Here is an 18085-nt window from a genome sequence, read left to right on the forward strand (position 1 = left end):
TGTGGTGAAACCAGACACTCGGACACATGCCTGCACGCACACACACACACGCACACTCATATATACAAACACATGCACCCTTATACATTTTCTATGCTCTGAATTGACCAGCAAGTTCTCCCTAAAGCATCATTAACAGAATAAATCTTATTCATTTCTGAACTCACATGACCTTTCACACTGACTGGACTCGAGTTATGATCCAGAATCACATCCATATGATGCCCCTATCTCTTAACCTATCCCAGAATACCTTTAAAACATGAGGAGCCAATCTAATCTCGAAAGACCACCAGCCAGTCCACTCCGTTCCATTGCATTCCCAGCACACCTGGGCTATAAAGCGCTTATTACCTGGGTCAGCTGAGCTATGTTCTGGAATAGAAGGAAAACTTGGAACAGATATGGGTCCTTGGGGACAGGATTGGAAACCTCTGATATAAATAAGTGTGAACTATTTTTCACTCGAAGTTGGCGCAAGCCCACCAAGAGTTCTCCCACCCCACCCAGTACCCTCTGGCTGCACTCTGCTGAGGTGATGACCACCTGCCTCTCCTCCCTGAGCCAGCCAAAAGGATTCTGGGCACTCATTTCTCTCTGGATCAGTATAGCCAAACTGGCTCTCCTCCATTTCCACCAATACCAACAACACATTGACCCAGCTTTTCCTATCAATAACACAGTGTAACCCAGTGCAGTGTTAACAGCTTTTCCTTAGTCTAATAACTGATTTAATGAAATAATGAAATATGAGGATCACGGGTGAAGAAAAGTACAGATAAACCAAAATATTACTCATGGAAAAGTAGAAAAATAGAGATAATACTAAATATTGACCAGCCATAATATTAAAAACATGTGAATAAGAGCAAAACAGCCCCATATTATCGAGACATTGCCTCCATAAGACTCCATAAGGGAGTCCTGCCATATATGACATCAAGACCAATGTTAACAGCATGTGCATTAAGTCCTGTAAGATAATGTAAGTGGTATATTTGGGCCTCTATGGACCTCATCATTGAGTCTTGACTTTAAAGACCCTCTTGACGGTTCAGTAATTGACCTCACTTGGAGCTCTTTTGATACGTAGCTGAAGACTTCAAGACCTGCCTGATGTTCTGGAGATGATCTGATCCAGTTGTCCAACCATTACATTCTGGATCTTATCAAAATGTTTTAGATTATTTTTGATGACCTTCCAGTACTGACTGTTTACTTGCTGTCTAAATTTTAGTATAACCAATCCTTTTATGAGTGCCATTGGGACCATAAAATAAATGATTACAGTTTACAGTACAATTTTTTTTTTTAGCTTAATGTAATTTTAAGGCTTTATCTTTAGTTTAAATAAAAAGTATGCAACAATGTGTAACATAGTAAATGTTTTAGATTTGTAATTAATAACATTAATAAATATGTAGTGGGTAGTGTAATTTTATAGTAAAATTAGTTAAATTTTATGTATTGATACAAATAGTCTAAACTTTTGGGATTTGGAAAAATTATGTAAAAAAAAAAAAAGTAGTAAAATGTATTTCAATGACTGTGAAAATTAAAATTTAAGTGAGTGAAAGAGACAGCTAAACTAACTAGCTAAGATAACTAAATACTTAAGTAAGTTAAGTTTCATTTTCAAGTATAAAGTACAAATTTACCAAGTATAATTATTAAATGTCTACATTATAAATACTAAGTTCTACATGTCTAGTGAATGAGCAGAAAAAAAAAAACATTTTGCTATGAATTAATCAGCCACAATAAAACACTTGAGGGTTCAGATAATTAGGGAACTCTGTCTAATGCGTAATTTGAGGCAAGTTTAAGTAGCTAATTCCCTATAAACTCTGGATTCAAAATCATTTACCAAGTATTATTTACCAGTTGTCTGTCTCGTACACAGCAAACACTCAGGCAATTAGAATTTACATGGAGCTACACATCATAAAATAAGTACTCATCAGAGAACTGAACACACATATACCTTTTTTGTCTCCTGAGGGCTGATGTTGATGGTGTAGACTCCATTTTTGCGGATGCCGGACTCGTACAGATCAGCACAGTCCCGGAATTTCTTCTCCTCATCAGCTTGCTTTGTGCTGTTGGGCACCACTGTGGAGAAAATTCACTTACTTAGTACAGAAGAATATCCCTGACCTCACTGCGATTTGATTAAAACAACTCAATATACAGTAAAATATTCATTTTCACCACTGACGCATTGACAAACAGGATTATTTAGTATATTAAATACAAATACTACTAGCAAAAACAACACAAATCATTATTCCCCAAAAAAGCAGCTGACATCTTTGAAACCTTTAAACTTGTGATTTTTTTTTATGGCTCAGGTTCTTAAAGCAGATTTTAGTGATTTTTCTTATTAAAGTTCTTGCGTAAAGCAATCAAATCCTCACAGCAATGCTCCAAAATCTAGTAGAAAGTCTTTCCTGGGGGGTTTTGAGTGGTTCAGCAGACTAAGGTGCTGCCACTATGATCGGGAGATCGCTGGTTCGAATCCTGATCATGCAGCTTGCCATCAGCTGCCGAAGCCCGGAGAGAGCACAATTTGCCTTGCTCTCTCTGGGTGGGTAGACGGCACTCTTTTCCCACATCACTCCAAAGGATGATGTCAATCAGCACAAGGCTGCATCTGTGAGCTGATGTTTCAGAACCGAGTCGGGGCGGTGTCCTCTGACATGAACTCTTTTTAATACCCAATATTTTGTAAGAAACAATGATTGAGCAGGTATCTCAATACTTTCGTCTATATAATGTATATAGCTGGATATACAAGCACATAGACAGACAGGAGTACAGAGCATGGCCATAACCCCTCCACTGTTGTAACTGAACCACCGTGTGTCACACAAACGGTCACCACTAAGCCTCCATGTCAACAGGGCTAAATCCACCCATATACCAAAGTGACTGACACGTATCTCACACACTCAGCCGCCACTGAAACCTGCGGTGGGAGCAGGCGATCTCCACCAGTTCTATAATGATATATATGATCTGCGGTCTGAATGGTTTATAACATGCGAGTGAATGGAATAATGGAATGCCGCTGGATGAAGAGCAGGGAATGCTTGGGGAATGACGGGACTTTCAGTGAGTATTGAATATATAGGGTTGTGGTTGGCAGGGAGTGTGCTGAGGATGGAAGGGGAGGAATGTCTATAAAAGCGTATGCCACTGTTTCAGTCTCGAGTCAGACACGCACAAATCAATCGCACTCTCAGACAGTGAAAACACACCCGCGGGCTGGGCTGCGGCGCGATGAGAAAACACGAGCTGGAGGAGACATTCTGCAGGCAGCAGAACGAATGGAAGATCTAGCCACTAAAACAAAGCACACTCAATCCAGGCAGATAAGTGAATAAATAATATACACACACAGGCATGGAAAATTCTCAACACGCCGTGGCTTTTTCACACCAACACGTGCAGGAAAGAGAACAAGGCAGAGTGTTGGGAACAAGCTGGTGATGTGAGATATGCATGAGGATACAGGTTATAATGTAATATACAGCTCTGGAAAAAAACAAGAGAGCACTTAAAAATGCAGAGTTTCTTTGATTTTACCAAATTGAAAACCTGGGAATATAATCAAGAGGAAGATGGACGATCACAAGCCATCAAACCAAACTGAACTGCTTGAATTTTTGTACCAGGAGTAAAGGCATAAAGTTATCTAAAAGCAGTGTGTAAAACTGGTGGAGGAGAACACGCCAAGATGCATGAAAATGCATGCAATTAAACCAGGGTTATTCCACCAAATATTGATTTCTGAACTTGTTTTCTTTGAATTATTCGAGGTCTGAAAGCTCTGCATCTTTTTTGTTATTTCAGCCATTTCTCATTTTCTGTAAATAAAAGTATATAAAAAAAGATTAAAATACCAAGAGTGTGCAGATCTGTTCTCAAAGATAAATGTGCTACTTTTATCTAAAGTATAAAACATAAAATACTTATAAAAACACTTTCAGATTACAAAATAATTCAGCATGTGTTGCTTTAAAGATTTACTATTGTCATTAATATTAATTTACAATGTAGATTTTTTTTGTAGGTCTGCAATGATTGTTTTTTCTACAAAAATCATATTTGTATATATATATTTAATTTATGAAATGTTAAAATAGTGGCTAATTTGTTGAAAACATTTTGAACTCATTTTGTTCAGTTCCAGTGTTAGCTACACTTTGACAATTTAACATAACTGACTAAACACGACGGTAAAACTGTAAAGCTAATATTCTACTTCACTGTGAAGCCTTGGGTTCTTTGGATAGACCTGGATTTTATAGGTTAAGCATTAAATTCAAGTGCAGGTTAATGAATCACACCAGGTTACACTTCTTGTTTCTTTTGTTGTAATATTTGTCTCAGTGATTTTTGCTAGTACCTGACTGATACCAATACTGTGCATCAGATCAGCACAGCCCTATTTTAAACACCTCAAAATGAACCACTGTCCACAACAAATCTACACAAGATAAACACTAATCATGTGTTTTTGAGAATTGATACAGTATTGCAAAATATAACATTATAATAAAACTTAAGTAGTGAAAGTTGAACAGCTGAAAGCAGCACAGCCCTCGTGTGTGTTATCGGTTAGATCTTTCCGGCAGTGAGTGACACATTTCCAGTGTGAAAGGCCTCTAATCAAAGTGCTGATCTCCTGCTCCCTGAGAGAACCCGTCTCGTTCCGCCTGGCTCTTCAGATCCAGCAGCTGGCTTTCCCTCCATCTGCACATAATTACCCCCACCAATATTTTGAAACTAAGCAAGGGTCTGCGGACAAAATACTACAAGCTATAAATTTCAAGTTCCTGTTATAACAAGTGGTTTATATTTACGCGCCGGGGCACCGCCGCTTATGTCGCTGAAAATTCCTTCCGATCCCCTTCTCTCGCGCTTGGAGAGAGCGGCGGCTCGGCTTTCACACCATTGTTTTCGCTGTTGGGGCTGTTTAAGGAGAAGAGATGTCATCGCCGAGCGGGACACGTCAGGGGTGTTTAGGCCTGGCTTTGATCCCTGGCGTGAGGCACGGGGCGAGGGGCGGGAGGGGACTCTTCGTTAGGGGCCGTTGTTCCTGCCTCTTTCTGAAAGGATGGAGTGTGGGTGACGAGGATCTCCTGCAGTGACAGGTTCACAGAGTGGAACTGCACGCTGCGGAGTCTAACACAACAAGAAGCTCGACCTGTCGGACGGCAATTTACCACCAGACAGGAGCCCGAGCAGCTGCTGCAGACTTACAGACAGGCTTAGAGAGAGAGAAAACTACTGCAGATCAGTCCTGTACATTCTAGTCTGAGTTACAGGAGAGATTCGACCTGGACTGTGTCAGCTGTTTAAATGAAGCAAAACATGGAACAGCCAATCAAAACAAGGATAATTTATATATAGCAGTCTATTAAAAGGTATAATATCAAAACAGTCTGTACATTTGTATAAAAAAAGGAATAAAGATGAAGTAAGCCTTTGCTACTTTAAGCTAAAACCAAGCACATTTATAGTAAAAGCGTACTGACGATCCATGCTTAAAACCAGCTGGATATTTTTTTCTGATAATCAATGTTGTTATGAAGCTGCTGATCAAATTTATTAAGTGATTAATTAAATAATTTATTAATTTATGTACTTTTCCCCATCTACAAGCTTAAGCATGTGACATCCCCAAGTTCTTGCTGGGATTTCAACTTATTTAACTTTCTCCTCATATGTATTGAGCAGCAGTTAGACTGTAGGGCCACTTCAGAGCTGTAAAGTTACACTACGTAACTCGTAAAATAGGCTTCTCTTTAGCTGTAGCATGGCACAACTCTGTAACCGTCTGTTTGTCAAGAGACAGGAAATAGACATAAATTCTGATCCCATTAATACCACAGCCCTCTGTGGTCAGGAGTCTGAGAACAATATTCAATCAAGTTCAGCTGCAGCTCATTTACTAATGTTTGAGGTTCAATACAACTTATCAATATTTCTTATTAATGATTATTTAGTCACTTAACCTTCATATATAGATATATTATAGTACTGTTGTTTTTCTACTATCTAGTTGTTTTTGGGCATTTTTTTATTTTAGATTTAGGTCCATATTGTTTATTGTTGGACTGGTTTAAGAATTTGTCTCATTTTACATAAAGAATTAATACATACTGTTGACCAAACTGATTTAAACAGCTAAACACAAGAGTCAGAAAAACGTTAGACTCAAAAAACAAACAATAATCACTGACTTTATCAATTAATTTGGCCTGTTTTTAATTCCTGTTTTTAAGGTTCAGTTGAAACTTGTAAACACTGATATGATGTGATCACCACCAGGACTCTCAGGATTAAAGAAACTGCGCTTTAACGAAGGGTTTCGTAACAGGGAACACGGGAACTATTAAACAGCTTGTGTCCTGGCACTGCTATCCATTCCGTACACTACTATCTATTTACATACAAATTCTTGCTGATTCAGTTGGGACTTCTGTTCATTGGGGAGTTTATGTGAAAAGCACAAACAGGCGAAGCAATTTCTATAAATCACGACTTCAGACAAACAAACTCTCCAAAACTCTACAAACCCTCATTCAACCCAAATAAGCATAAATAAGAAGTAAAGTGCCCAGAGTAAACTGAGGGACTAAAATAGGCCAAGCAAGGACAAAGGTTAATATCGACCAGCGGTGACAGAAAATCACTTAATGCTTAAAATTTTGAGTCTGTATTAATATCAGATGAAAACATACCAACAATAGAAACAGAGACCGAGAGCTGAAGTGCTTAGTGGCACTAGCCAACAGCCCGGCCAGATAAAACATTACATAAGACCAAAACATGCTGTCCATTTCAACATCTAATTGGATGTGCACGAAATACAATATACAATACTGTGTAAATGTTTTAAGCATTTATGAAAATTAGAATGAAACAGCTCTTAATTTAGGCAGTGTTTATTTATTTACCTAGTAAAACACTAATATTAGAATAAATACAACTATAAGTGGTTTTACATCACTGTGTTCATTGAATCATCTCCAAAGCTCTCCTCTTAAGAGTTGTGTATTATTTATAGTTCTTATCATATCATGACATCAGATTTCAGTGTTTAATGATGTTAAATCAGGTGAGCTGCCGATGGACCTGTAAAAATCCATGTGATGCCTGGAGGCATCCAGAAGAAATCTGGAATTAAGCGTTTTTTTCTTATTATCTTAAAAAAAATGAGACATTCTACAGAATTTTTACTGTATTTATTGTTATCTGCATATGTTATAACTTGATATTTAGATTTTACAAGCAAATACACACTTTTATTGCCATGATGCATGATTTTAAATAATGTAAATAAATAATCTTTAAACTTATGCAAAGAAGTAGTACATCGCTAGAAAGCTAAAGCTAAGCTGGTGACTTAAAAAAAATAACGTTGCGACTTTGCAGTGCTAAGACTGTGCTATAGTGGCTGTAAAGATGATTGATGCTGTTCATTAGATCGGATAATTCAATACAGAAAAAGAATTTCATATTTAGCAGCCAGGGATTTGTAACAGCCGCCTAGAATGAGCTCAATTACCAATAAAACCATGTTTTGGCTTACTGAGTTGTAATGTGTTTATAAGTGATAATTGTGTTACAAAGATGAGCTCATCACCCTCTGGCAACATCAAAGTCATAAGTCCCATAGAAAACTTGGAAAATAGAACTAATCTATACAAATGTGAAGGGGAAAGTTCATATCGTGGCAGCCACGCTATAAATGACAAGGCAGCTCCTATTATTCAAACTTAGATTTATGCTTATCTGCTTACAATAACATTCACAGATTACTTCACCCAAGAACTGGAGGCATTATTCAGGTTCCACTCTCCAAACAACAGCTAATTCATGTAGATCCCAGATGACGCCGTTACATGCCCCTCGTTTCTAATAACCAGCTTTCCTAGCAAACGCTTCTCTCAGCCCCCTCAGAAAGAAGCTTCACAGCCAGTTTTGAATTGCAGGAAAGAAGCCAGTTTTGAGTTGCAGCCACATTAGGCCGAGTGGTGACCTCCAAACCTTGCCTTTCACCTCCAGAGCACACATCGTCCCTTTGGACTCATTAAGGTTTGACTAATTCAGCCAGAGGTGAAGCAGGCGACCTCTATACCGAACCCAAACCTCTATACTGCAATAGGAGAGCAAGACAGCAATCAAAGAGGAGCAGCAACCCACATTTCTGCCCATAATACTCAATTTCCCTGCTTTTACAATGTTATATCTAAAATGTTTCATTTTTTACTAACTAAAAAAATTAACTACAATACCATACATGCATTTTTAGAGCAAAATTAAACTTGATTTAATGATTCAGGCCAGTTTCAGTATACAGTAACTAGAACTGCTGATCTCCTGAGAGTTTTAGCACAGCAGTCTTTTGAATTTACTCTCAGTGGTGTACTAAGCAACAGTTCTGCAAACAAAATGCCTTGTTAATCAACAGAGAATGATTGGTTGGAGCTGACAGAAAGGCAACCATAACTCAAATAACCATTTAAAAACAATTTTGGCAAGCGAAAATCTACTCAGAATATACATTTCTCTTTCTTTTTTCCCCCCTATTTTCTCCCGATTTAGCTAGGCCAATTGTCTCACCCATTACATTCCCAATCCACTGGGGATGCCACAACACAGGAGGGTGAAGACTACCACATGCCTCCTCCGACACATAAGAAATCAGCCACCGCCTCTTTACGCACTGCAGCTGACACTAATTAGCATTATTTTAGCAGTATTCTTGTCAGGGTCAGAATTTGGTACCAATAAAGAATCTGTGGACCCTTTAAATACCATATGCATCCCTTAAGTTGTGTAAAACTGTTTTCCTAAACATGGCTATGGGCTCAGTGTTCTTTAGAAGTCTCCCCAGTCACTAGATCTGAATCCAACAGAATACATGTAGGATGTGGTAGAATGGGTGATTTAAAATGAAATTACTTCTTATAAATCTGCAGTTACTGCGTGTTGCAATCAAATTAACATAGATCACAAAGTAAAAGGAATGCCATAAAGAACTAAAGGATTTTTTGAGAGGAAAGGAATACTGTACTCAGTATTAAATATACAGTAATATAGTTTTAAAAAAAATTCTGTAAAGTACATTTATCAACATCATTTATTGATTAATGATGTTAATAAATGGCAGATTGGGAGTTTTTTTAGGCGTTAGATCAGATTCTTTTCAGAAAGTCAGAACATGTTTGTTGTTCAATGTTTTTTGGAACCATGTTTTAGTATCTGTATATGTAAATATTAATGAAAATGAAATTAGAAACACATAAGCCATAATTAGTCTTATTTTTGCCTCAGTATTAAATAACATTTACTCTTAGTTTGTTGAAGTATGGCTTCAGCAGCATCCAGTGAATTCAAAGTCATGTGTTTACGTGTTCGTTTTCGCAATCTTCACGAGAATGCAGAACCAGTCTGGTTAAAAGAGTCATTGGGGAGTCAGCTGAGTGTCTTAATGGCAGAAAGAGCAACAGGAAGTAGTCCTGCTCACAGTGCCCTCTCAGCAGGAAGTGGAGCTCATGCTCAGAGGACTGTTTCTCCATGCTCAGGCTGGTCCCAGCACAGACATCCAGGCTAAATTTCCTGTGACCACAGAGATGTGGGGCAGACGCAAAGGCCAAGAGGGCACAGTGGGGTTAGAGCGGGGAAACGGGGCTAATGAGTTCACTGCATGGCCTGCTGTTAGCTCTCAGAGCCAGCCCTGCGTCACTGCTGCAGGGAGACATCATGGAGGTCCAGCCTGTAACTCAAACAGGGGCTGTTTGACATTTCAGTCAACCAGTAAAGCACAGGCAGTGTGCTGAAGCGTGATAAGCTCCATCAGTAGAAAGTAGCTTTGTATAACTGGAGTAAATTAGAACATGAGAGACATGGGCATGTTCACCAAACAGGAAGTAGCATTTATCAGTGGTGCACAATGACACCAGAGACCTTATTATAGAGGCAGACAGGCTGTATGACTGCTGTATGGCACCCATTTCAGGGCAAAGTCCCGCCCTTTAGCAAAAACAGAGAGCGGAGAAGAGTCAGCTTGCTAGTGGGGAATCCCCACGATCGGGAGATGAGCACAGGCGCAGCATCCACAACAAGGCAAAAAAAATAAAAAAGATTTTTTTTGTGCACTATTGAATCAAACACCATAAACCATTCATTACATTTTATCAGACTTTATCAGTGATTTAAAATGTGTTTCTGAAAAAGTAATTTGACATTTGGTTTTCAGTATTTTGGTCTTTCCTCATTCAAACAGATGGAAGTCTGGTCTTGCATGACTGAAAATAATAATAAAATAATATTATATAAATAATAAAAATGGTACGTTTACACAACAAACTGTGGCCCTAAAATGCTTTTGTCAGATCACGAAAAAGAAAGTTAAGTATAACCAAAACAGCACATTAATACAGGCCATTTCCAAAAAACCCTAAACTGTTACATCACAGTCTAGACCAGTGGTGGGCGACTCATGCACAGTTTTGTCCTTTCCTGCTCAGGCACACCTGATTTGCCTGTTAACTGCCATGTTTATTAGCTCTCAGAAAGTGTGTGGAAACTGCCCCCAATTTTCTCCCTGACTTCTATAGTGCTTAAACAAGAGCAAAACCAAAGGTATTTGCTTCCTATGTATACATAAAATAACTTACAATATGTTTTAAAACTTGTGTTTCACATCAGTAGAATTTAAAACATTTATTTTAGGAGTTGCTGTGTGCTGAGATAGCATACCTCCATCTTTGGAGCAGAGGCTGAGGAGGCTGTGTACGGTGTCCATGAGATCCTGCTGCTGTCTCTGCAGCGCCGTGCTGTTCCCCGTGGCTCTGCCCAGCTGGCTTTCCAGCTCGAGTATCACACCGCTCTGTCTGGCTACCAGAGCCTGCAGACTGCTCTTCTCCTCCCTCAACACCTCCAGCTCCTCCTGGTGCCTTGCCTCCATCTCCTGCATCTTCACCTCCAGAAACCTGAGAGCAAACAGTAAGTAAATTAAAGCAATTAAACAAACTGAACTAGAAGAGATAGATCAATATATAGTTACATAACAGTACAAATGTAAAAGATGGCCAGATGTTGCAGATTTGTAAAATCTATAAAGAGCCAAATTGTGAAGGCTGCACAAATGGGTCAGAACATCTCCAAAACATCAGGCAGGTTTTTCTGACAACCATTAAACCAGGCAGGTGTGAAAACAATAGATGTAACCTGTGAGAACGTGTTCTGACCTTGATCCGACCAGGCTATCAAATATTCTCCTTATATTTGAGCTAAACGGCTGTTCAGGTACAGTTTAAACTGATTGATTACCCAGATATTTACAGCTATGAACTAATGCCAACCCTTTTGCTGCTGCTCAATGGAAGGCTGTTTTCACACTGAATGTCTTATGTGCAGTGCTCACTGTCTACGAGCATGCAACTCCAGTTAATCAATGCATCTGCTCGGCTGAGGAACTAACCAACATTCGTTGCAGTGCATTGCAAGTCCCCACCAAAAAAAACCCTAAATAAGCTGCTGCCAGCATTAGTCTTGATGCCAGATACCACAGAACATATTTAGAAAACATTATGATCAATTAACTTGTCCATAAATCTAAAGTCTCTCCCACAACATAACAAATTTGGTTCATTTCCATTGTGACTAATGCATTACCATGTCTTAATCTTCTAAATCCCTCAGACTACATGTACAATACTGAACCATGCTATGCAATGATAGCCCTTTAAACCACCATATAACAATTAAATTCCAACCAGATTAATCAGAAATACATTTAACTACCAAGTGTAAATCTTTCTCATTAAAAAAAAAACAGGAATACAGAAATTTAGAAAAAAAAAATAAATTTGCAAAAATACATGGACAAATTGGTTGTTTGGTATAAAAAAACATGGGAGAGCATGGTATTTAAATGTATCAGAGTACAGACCAGAAGTTGCATTAATACCAGTGTAAATCAGAGTAAAACATAGAGACCGTATGGAAAACAGCCTCTAACTCTGAGAATCAGTCTAGAGTCAGATGTGATTCAGCTGCCTTATTATTCACCCGCAATAGGGGGTAAAACTGATTCGCTATGGTTATAATAGATACATAAATATTTTTATAAAATGTTCTCTGTATCCATGACTGAAATTCAGCACAAGTAAACACAATTTCATCATATACTTCTGGGGATTTTTCTGCAGCCAGACAGAACTGCCTTGTTTTAAGATTTTAATCACATTGCACACAGACACACACAACACACACACATATATAAGTTATATATAAAAGTTCTGATCATGACTGAATCTGTCAAATACCTGTAAAATAGGATCCCTAAAGAAAAGTAAGCTAATCAGGAAAATCTTACTTCTTGGATGTGATCCAGCTGCTTGACTGGGTATTTAGAGTTAAATGATTAATTGAAGAACATTGGTCTCTCATTACAGCAGCAAATCAAATATTGGTCTACTGTGTACAGTGTTTCAATGTTATGAGTGCCGGGATTGGCCATTCAGGGACCCTCAGCAAAACTTGACTTGGGGCCTTCTCATCTAAATCGCATGTACCATACATACTGCTGTTGCTGGGTCTGTGTAATGCTTGTCACATTGAAATTCATGTTGACTTTTACAGATTGAAATGCTCAAAAACTGAAATATGTTGCTGTGTTTGCCCTGTACCAGTGAAACACTGACAATGCTCAAGTGTAAAACCAGCTTACATATTAGTTACATATTGTGTATTGGGATGATGGACTCGAATATTAACTAAAGGGTTGCAAATACACTGGTACTCACTTGTATGAGTTAAAATTATTGTCAAAAAATAGTTGCACCCAGAAGAAATCAAATGAAAAGAATTAAACTTAGTGGCCATACTGTCATGGAGTGACTCAAAATGGCAGTGGGATCATCTTCAGTATGACTCCTGCTTTTGTCTTCAGTGTGTGGAGGCAGCATGGTCAGATGGAGGTGCCAGGATCAATGGTTTGTTGTTACAAGTCACACAGCCAGAAGGTATGGTGTATTATGAATAGGGTGTATTTTAATTTGATGTCGGCGGAAATTGTGGTCAAACTTTGTGGCGTAATTAATTCGCATTAGAAAATAATGATTCCAAATTAATCGCATGCGTTAACATTTTAACATTGACAGCCCTAATGTTTTTACAATTTGTAAATTCCAACAAGAAATGTAATATTTTTTTTACATTTTTTTTTTTATTTAAGTTTTAAACAGACTTTATGCCATTTTTTTTTTGACATAATGTGAATGACAGTTGTCTAAATTTTTATGCCAAAAGGACCAACAGCAATGCTCCAATATGTCTTGGAATAAAATATTTTTCCTTTGAAAGTTTTTTTGTTCTTCTTTTGGAAAATTGCAAGAGAGTATTTGACACTAAATGTGTTAAGATACCAGTTTGAGGTCAGTTAGCTGAAGATGAATATAATGACGTCAGCACTGGAAACCAAATACAGAACACCGCCTCCTGCTTTATGCTGGTGATGAGGAAATATGAATTTTCGTCTGCATTTTTCAACTGCAGCTGGGCAGCCGTGCCGAGAGCGCTGGGAACCAGACTCGTGCACCGACGAAGAGAGTCGGGTCCCATCAGACCAATTAAAAACGCCATGCTGGAAAGCTATCCCAGCGACATGCATTGCACAATCACTGAACATGCAACGGTCCATCAAGGAAAATATGTCTTCATAAGGGTTATATTTTAAGAGCTGAGTACAGGACATCGCTCATCTCTTGGCAGCTCGCATTGCTTTGCACAGTACGGGACCAAGTAACTGTCTAAGAACTCAGTATGTTGTTGTGTAATGGGCCGTGTTGTGTGTTTTGGACGTGCAGCAACTATTTTTTTTTTTTTTTAACAGGACTGAGTGTGTCTAATTTAAGTGGACAGTGAATTCAGATTGTGAGGAACAGATTAAAGAAATGGATAACAAAAAGTTTTAAAATATGATCCATAAACAGAGCTAGCTAGCTAACATCCCAGACAATCAAACTTCTTGGACTTGATCCACCTGTAGGACGGGTAATTTAGAGTTAAGTGATTTGTGGGAGAACATTAGTCTTTCTATGTGACAGAAATCAGTGCATGATATCAGAGTCCTTATAGGAAAATCTGTTCTGATCTTAGGAACACTGCCAGGCAGTTATTTCCAGTAAAAAAAAAAAAAGACCAGGCTCCAACCTAATTTAAATCTCTGATAAAACGTGATAAAACCCTTATGAATAGTTTGTAGCGTTTTAATCAACAATGCACTAAAATAAATGGCTACTGCGCTTGCTCAGATCTCCACATTTTTATAAATAAGGAGACTGACCACTGATTGAAATGTAAATGGAAGTTCTCTTAGCGCTCATCATGTCTGTTTATGTCTTGTCCCATTCATAGAAATCAGAGCCTGCAAAAATGACACTGAGTGAACAGACTATCCTATAAAGACTTTAGCTTTTCTCCACTCACAGCATAACTGACAAACTGACTGGATCTTTTTGTTTAAGGCTGTCTTTATCCGTTAACATATTCCATCTAGAGTGTTATGAGAATTGATATTTATGTTTATGTTTTAACCAGTGGCCGGTCTCCTCATTTATAAATCATCTATGTTGGTGCACACTGGTACCATGTCGGTAGATTAGTTTTCGAATAAGAGTATACGGTGTCCTCTGTAATATAAAATTAATGTTACATCAAGTGGAGACCCTAGCCGTACAGTATATGCCATTTAGATGAAAAGGCCCTGAGCTATGTTTTACTTAAAAAATATTAGGATATCTGCTTATTAATTGTTTCTTCTGAAATCAGTGGTATTAAAAAAATTGTTTATCCTGCTTTGGATGGAGTTACTGTCTCTACTGTCCAAAGAAGACGTTTTTCTTTCTTTAGAGCACTGCTGCAAGGATTTGATTACAGTGTTAGAGCGTTAGTCAGGTTTATCTGCACCTCTGAACTCATTCCACAGTACTGTATCTGCTGCATGGTGAATATGACTGTTTAGTTTATAATAGAAAGACTTGTTTTCCACATTTTTAGTTTTCGACATTTGTTGGACACAGTTGCTCTGTACACGAGCAAGAGAGTTTCACCAGAGAGTCTCAAAATCCACCGATCCACAATATGTATGTACTGTTGCATTAATTCATTCATTCATGGTACGAGGAAACTTGTTTCTTACTGTGCACATGACAATAAACTCGTAAATATTCAGTGGTTCAAAAACACAAATATAATTGGACTTTTCTCAAAGACAAATTAACAATTTAAGATATAAAAACAAATGAATGTATTGATATTACTGACACTACTGCCTTGTCTGCAATGTCCTCCTCACATGAGCATACTGACTACAGAGAGTAGCTTTATTTAAGCAGGATTATTGACAACTCTTGGCTGGCCTTCCAGGCAGTCCAGAACAAAAATCTGCTGGGACATCATCCTTCAACTCCCACTGCGAGTCATAAATGTACAAAAAGTCTAACCAAATAAATATTGCTCAAATCTGCAACATCTGACCCTTATCTCACAAAAACTGGTGGACTGAAAGCAAATTCCATTTTACAGAGTTTAAAACAGATCAGGGTTTCTTTTATCCTTTTAAGCTTCATTTATAAGTGAATGCTTAGTGCCGTAGGATGTTCTTACCCATTCTTGTCGTGCAGTTTGCTGATCTCATTGGTCTGCACTATGAGCTGCTTCTCCAGCTTGTTGGTGGACAGCGAATTCTCCAGCAGCTGAATCTCCAGCCTGGACGTCTGATTTAAGACCTAAAACCCGAGCAAAGCAGAACAGCCAAGCTAAAAACACGGCAGCAGTACAGAAGTCATAAACACACAGCAGGTCAGTGTTAAACCAGCAGCACCTCTGGAGATGTCATAAACAGCCCAAAAAGCAGAGCTACTTCTGCGTTCCTTGGCCATACGGTAGCACTTAGGAACAGCGGTTTCCCCAAGCAAACCCTTCATTTGACAAATCAGCAAAAGCAAGCCACGCCATATTCCTGTGTGTCTCATTCAAATTCACATCAGACATCAAATGTGGTGGGAACACAAACATGCAGCAAGCTTAAAAGGAGAACAGGCATCTTCTGTGGCTCCAGTGTTTTCCTTGGCGTTTGAGTGCTGAACCTGCAGAGATAATTAGAAGAGGACCGGCTCTGTAAGTGTTGCGTGGAATGGATCCTCAGAGGAACATACCTGAGTCTCGACATCCGTCAGCTTGCGGGTCTGTTCGGCCGTCTGGGAAAGAAGATTGGTGCCCATTTCCAACATGGCTGCCGTGTGATTGTGGACTGCGCTCTGCTGTAACTGGGCCATCTCTGCTTTCATGCTCTCCTTGATGTAGTTCTCAATCTGTGGCAAGAAATGAAAGGAAAATTAACCAAAATTCAAAACATCTCATAAAAGATATAGAAATGCTTAAAAACAATGTTCCTTATGGAAATATTGATTGGAATTTGCAAATTTCACTAGCTACAGTGCATAATATTAAAACTTCCATTATCTTTGGGGTTAATTTGACCCCAGTCAATGTTTAAAGTCTCTAAAAAATTGGCCACTTCTCTGGGCTCTGAGGCATGTGTTAGAGATGCTGTGAAAAAGGATGATCCAGACTGTTATCAGCCCAAAGTCCAAAAGCCAGGGTCTTTTTTTTATATATTTTTTTCTTTTTCAACAAAACAGTGCAAAACCACATGCAGCACACATGAAAAGCATGGCTGTGTAAAAAGCCTGAAACACAGTTGAATAAATAATAATAAAAAAAAAAAACATGAAATGTTTTACGATTACACTGTATGCAATAAAATAGGTCATATTTCCTTGGCTACTAATAACTGTAATAAATGTGGCAGCCCTATTGATAACATTCTACATTGCTCTATAGGTTATTTTAATAAGGAATGTACAAATTCAATCACATACATATCATCGCTGTCTTGTATTTCCATTTATGATTTTTTGACATAATGTGAATCTGGCAGATGTTGTAAACATTGTGTCAAAATTTAGTTTCATTAAGAATTGGCCAATAAAAACTCTCCCTACATCAATATTCATTGACTGTTAAGAACTTAATTTGACATGTAGGAGATACAATGTTTTTTTGTCCAACAGTGACAATATGATATATACATCAAGAAACCACTGTAAAATCCATTATAATTTAAATTCCAGTAGCTGAAAAAGTAATACAGAAACAAAGACCCTATAAAAAACATTCCTTCAAACCAACTGTAGAGTCTTAAAACCCTTTAACACCAAGAGCAGAGAGAGTGTTTGACATCCTTAAAAAGAGCAATAAAAGGAAAACGGATACCAGTTGAGCACAAGGACACGGAGTTAAACAGAGCCTATCACAACCTTGAGGAAACAGAGCTGTGGAGCCACAGGCCACCAAAAACCACACAACCGCTCTATAATCAACGTATTCTTCCAAGCAGCCGTCATTTCAAAGAGCTGGTTATCTACAGTACGGCTCTCCTGTGGACGAGTGTGATTCAGCCTCACACCAGCCCAAGCCCCAAGCATTTTCCACACAGCGCAGACACGGCCTAAAGAGCTGGAGATGTAGGTGGAAGCAGATGTTGGGTCATTTGTCAAGGGGAGGAAGAGATGGAGATGAGGAGATAGAGAGGAGAACTTGAAGGCTTATCTTTAAAGCTCTCTTTCATCCTAATCTTCTGGCTGGCGAGATGACAAGGCCAGAACAAGGTTTACGAACATAAAGACTACTTATGTGGATTAAACCCCCTGAGCAGCTCACACACTTACATCACTGTAGACCTGACTCCAGGTCCGACCGTTTGGAATGATTCATCAGCTGGGCTATCATCTCCATGAGTGAACTTCAGAGCTTCGGCTGAACTGGAGGACGTTCAAAGACATATCGCTCATTCTCTGGCCTCCTATATCTCATGGCCTAACTATCTAACTGAGACAATCGGTGCTCAGCAACTGTTTGGTATACACACCATGACGCATCAGAAGTGAAAGCTTCAGTCGCTTGAGTGGGACTGGAATCCAGTGTTTGTCTCTGT

At 38.6% G+C, this 18085-nt stretch overlaps 1 protein-coding gene across 3 annotated transcripts in view; it reads right to left on the bottom strand.

Moving 5' to 3' along the window:
• Positions 1–18085, bottom strand: part of angpt1 (angiopoietin 1) — a 183339-nt gene that overhangs the window by 39682 nt on the left and 125572 nt on the right. For all 3 annotated transcript variants that reach the window (XM_022683330.2, XM_007245762.4, XM_022683331.2), the window contains 4 exons: positions 16245–16400; positions 15694–15815; positions 10780–11012; positions 1985–2112 (listed from right to left, as the gene is read on the bottom strand). In XM_022683330.2, the coding sequence (XP_022539051.1) occupies positions 1985–2112; positions 10780–11012; positions 15694–15815; positions 16245–16400 (639 nt within the window). The remainder of the gene's footprint in view (positions 1–1984; positions 2113–10779; positions 11013–15693; positions 15816–16244; positions 16401–18085) is intronic.

Source organism: Astyanax mexicanus, chromosome 3 (genome assembly GCF_023375975.1).
Source record: "Astyanax mexicanus isolate ESR-SI-001 chromosome 3, AstMex3_surface, whole genome shotgun sequence".
NCBI classification, from domain to species: Eukaryota; Metazoa; Chordata; class Actinopteri; order Characiformes; family Acestrorhamphidae; genus Astyanax; species Astyanax mexicanus.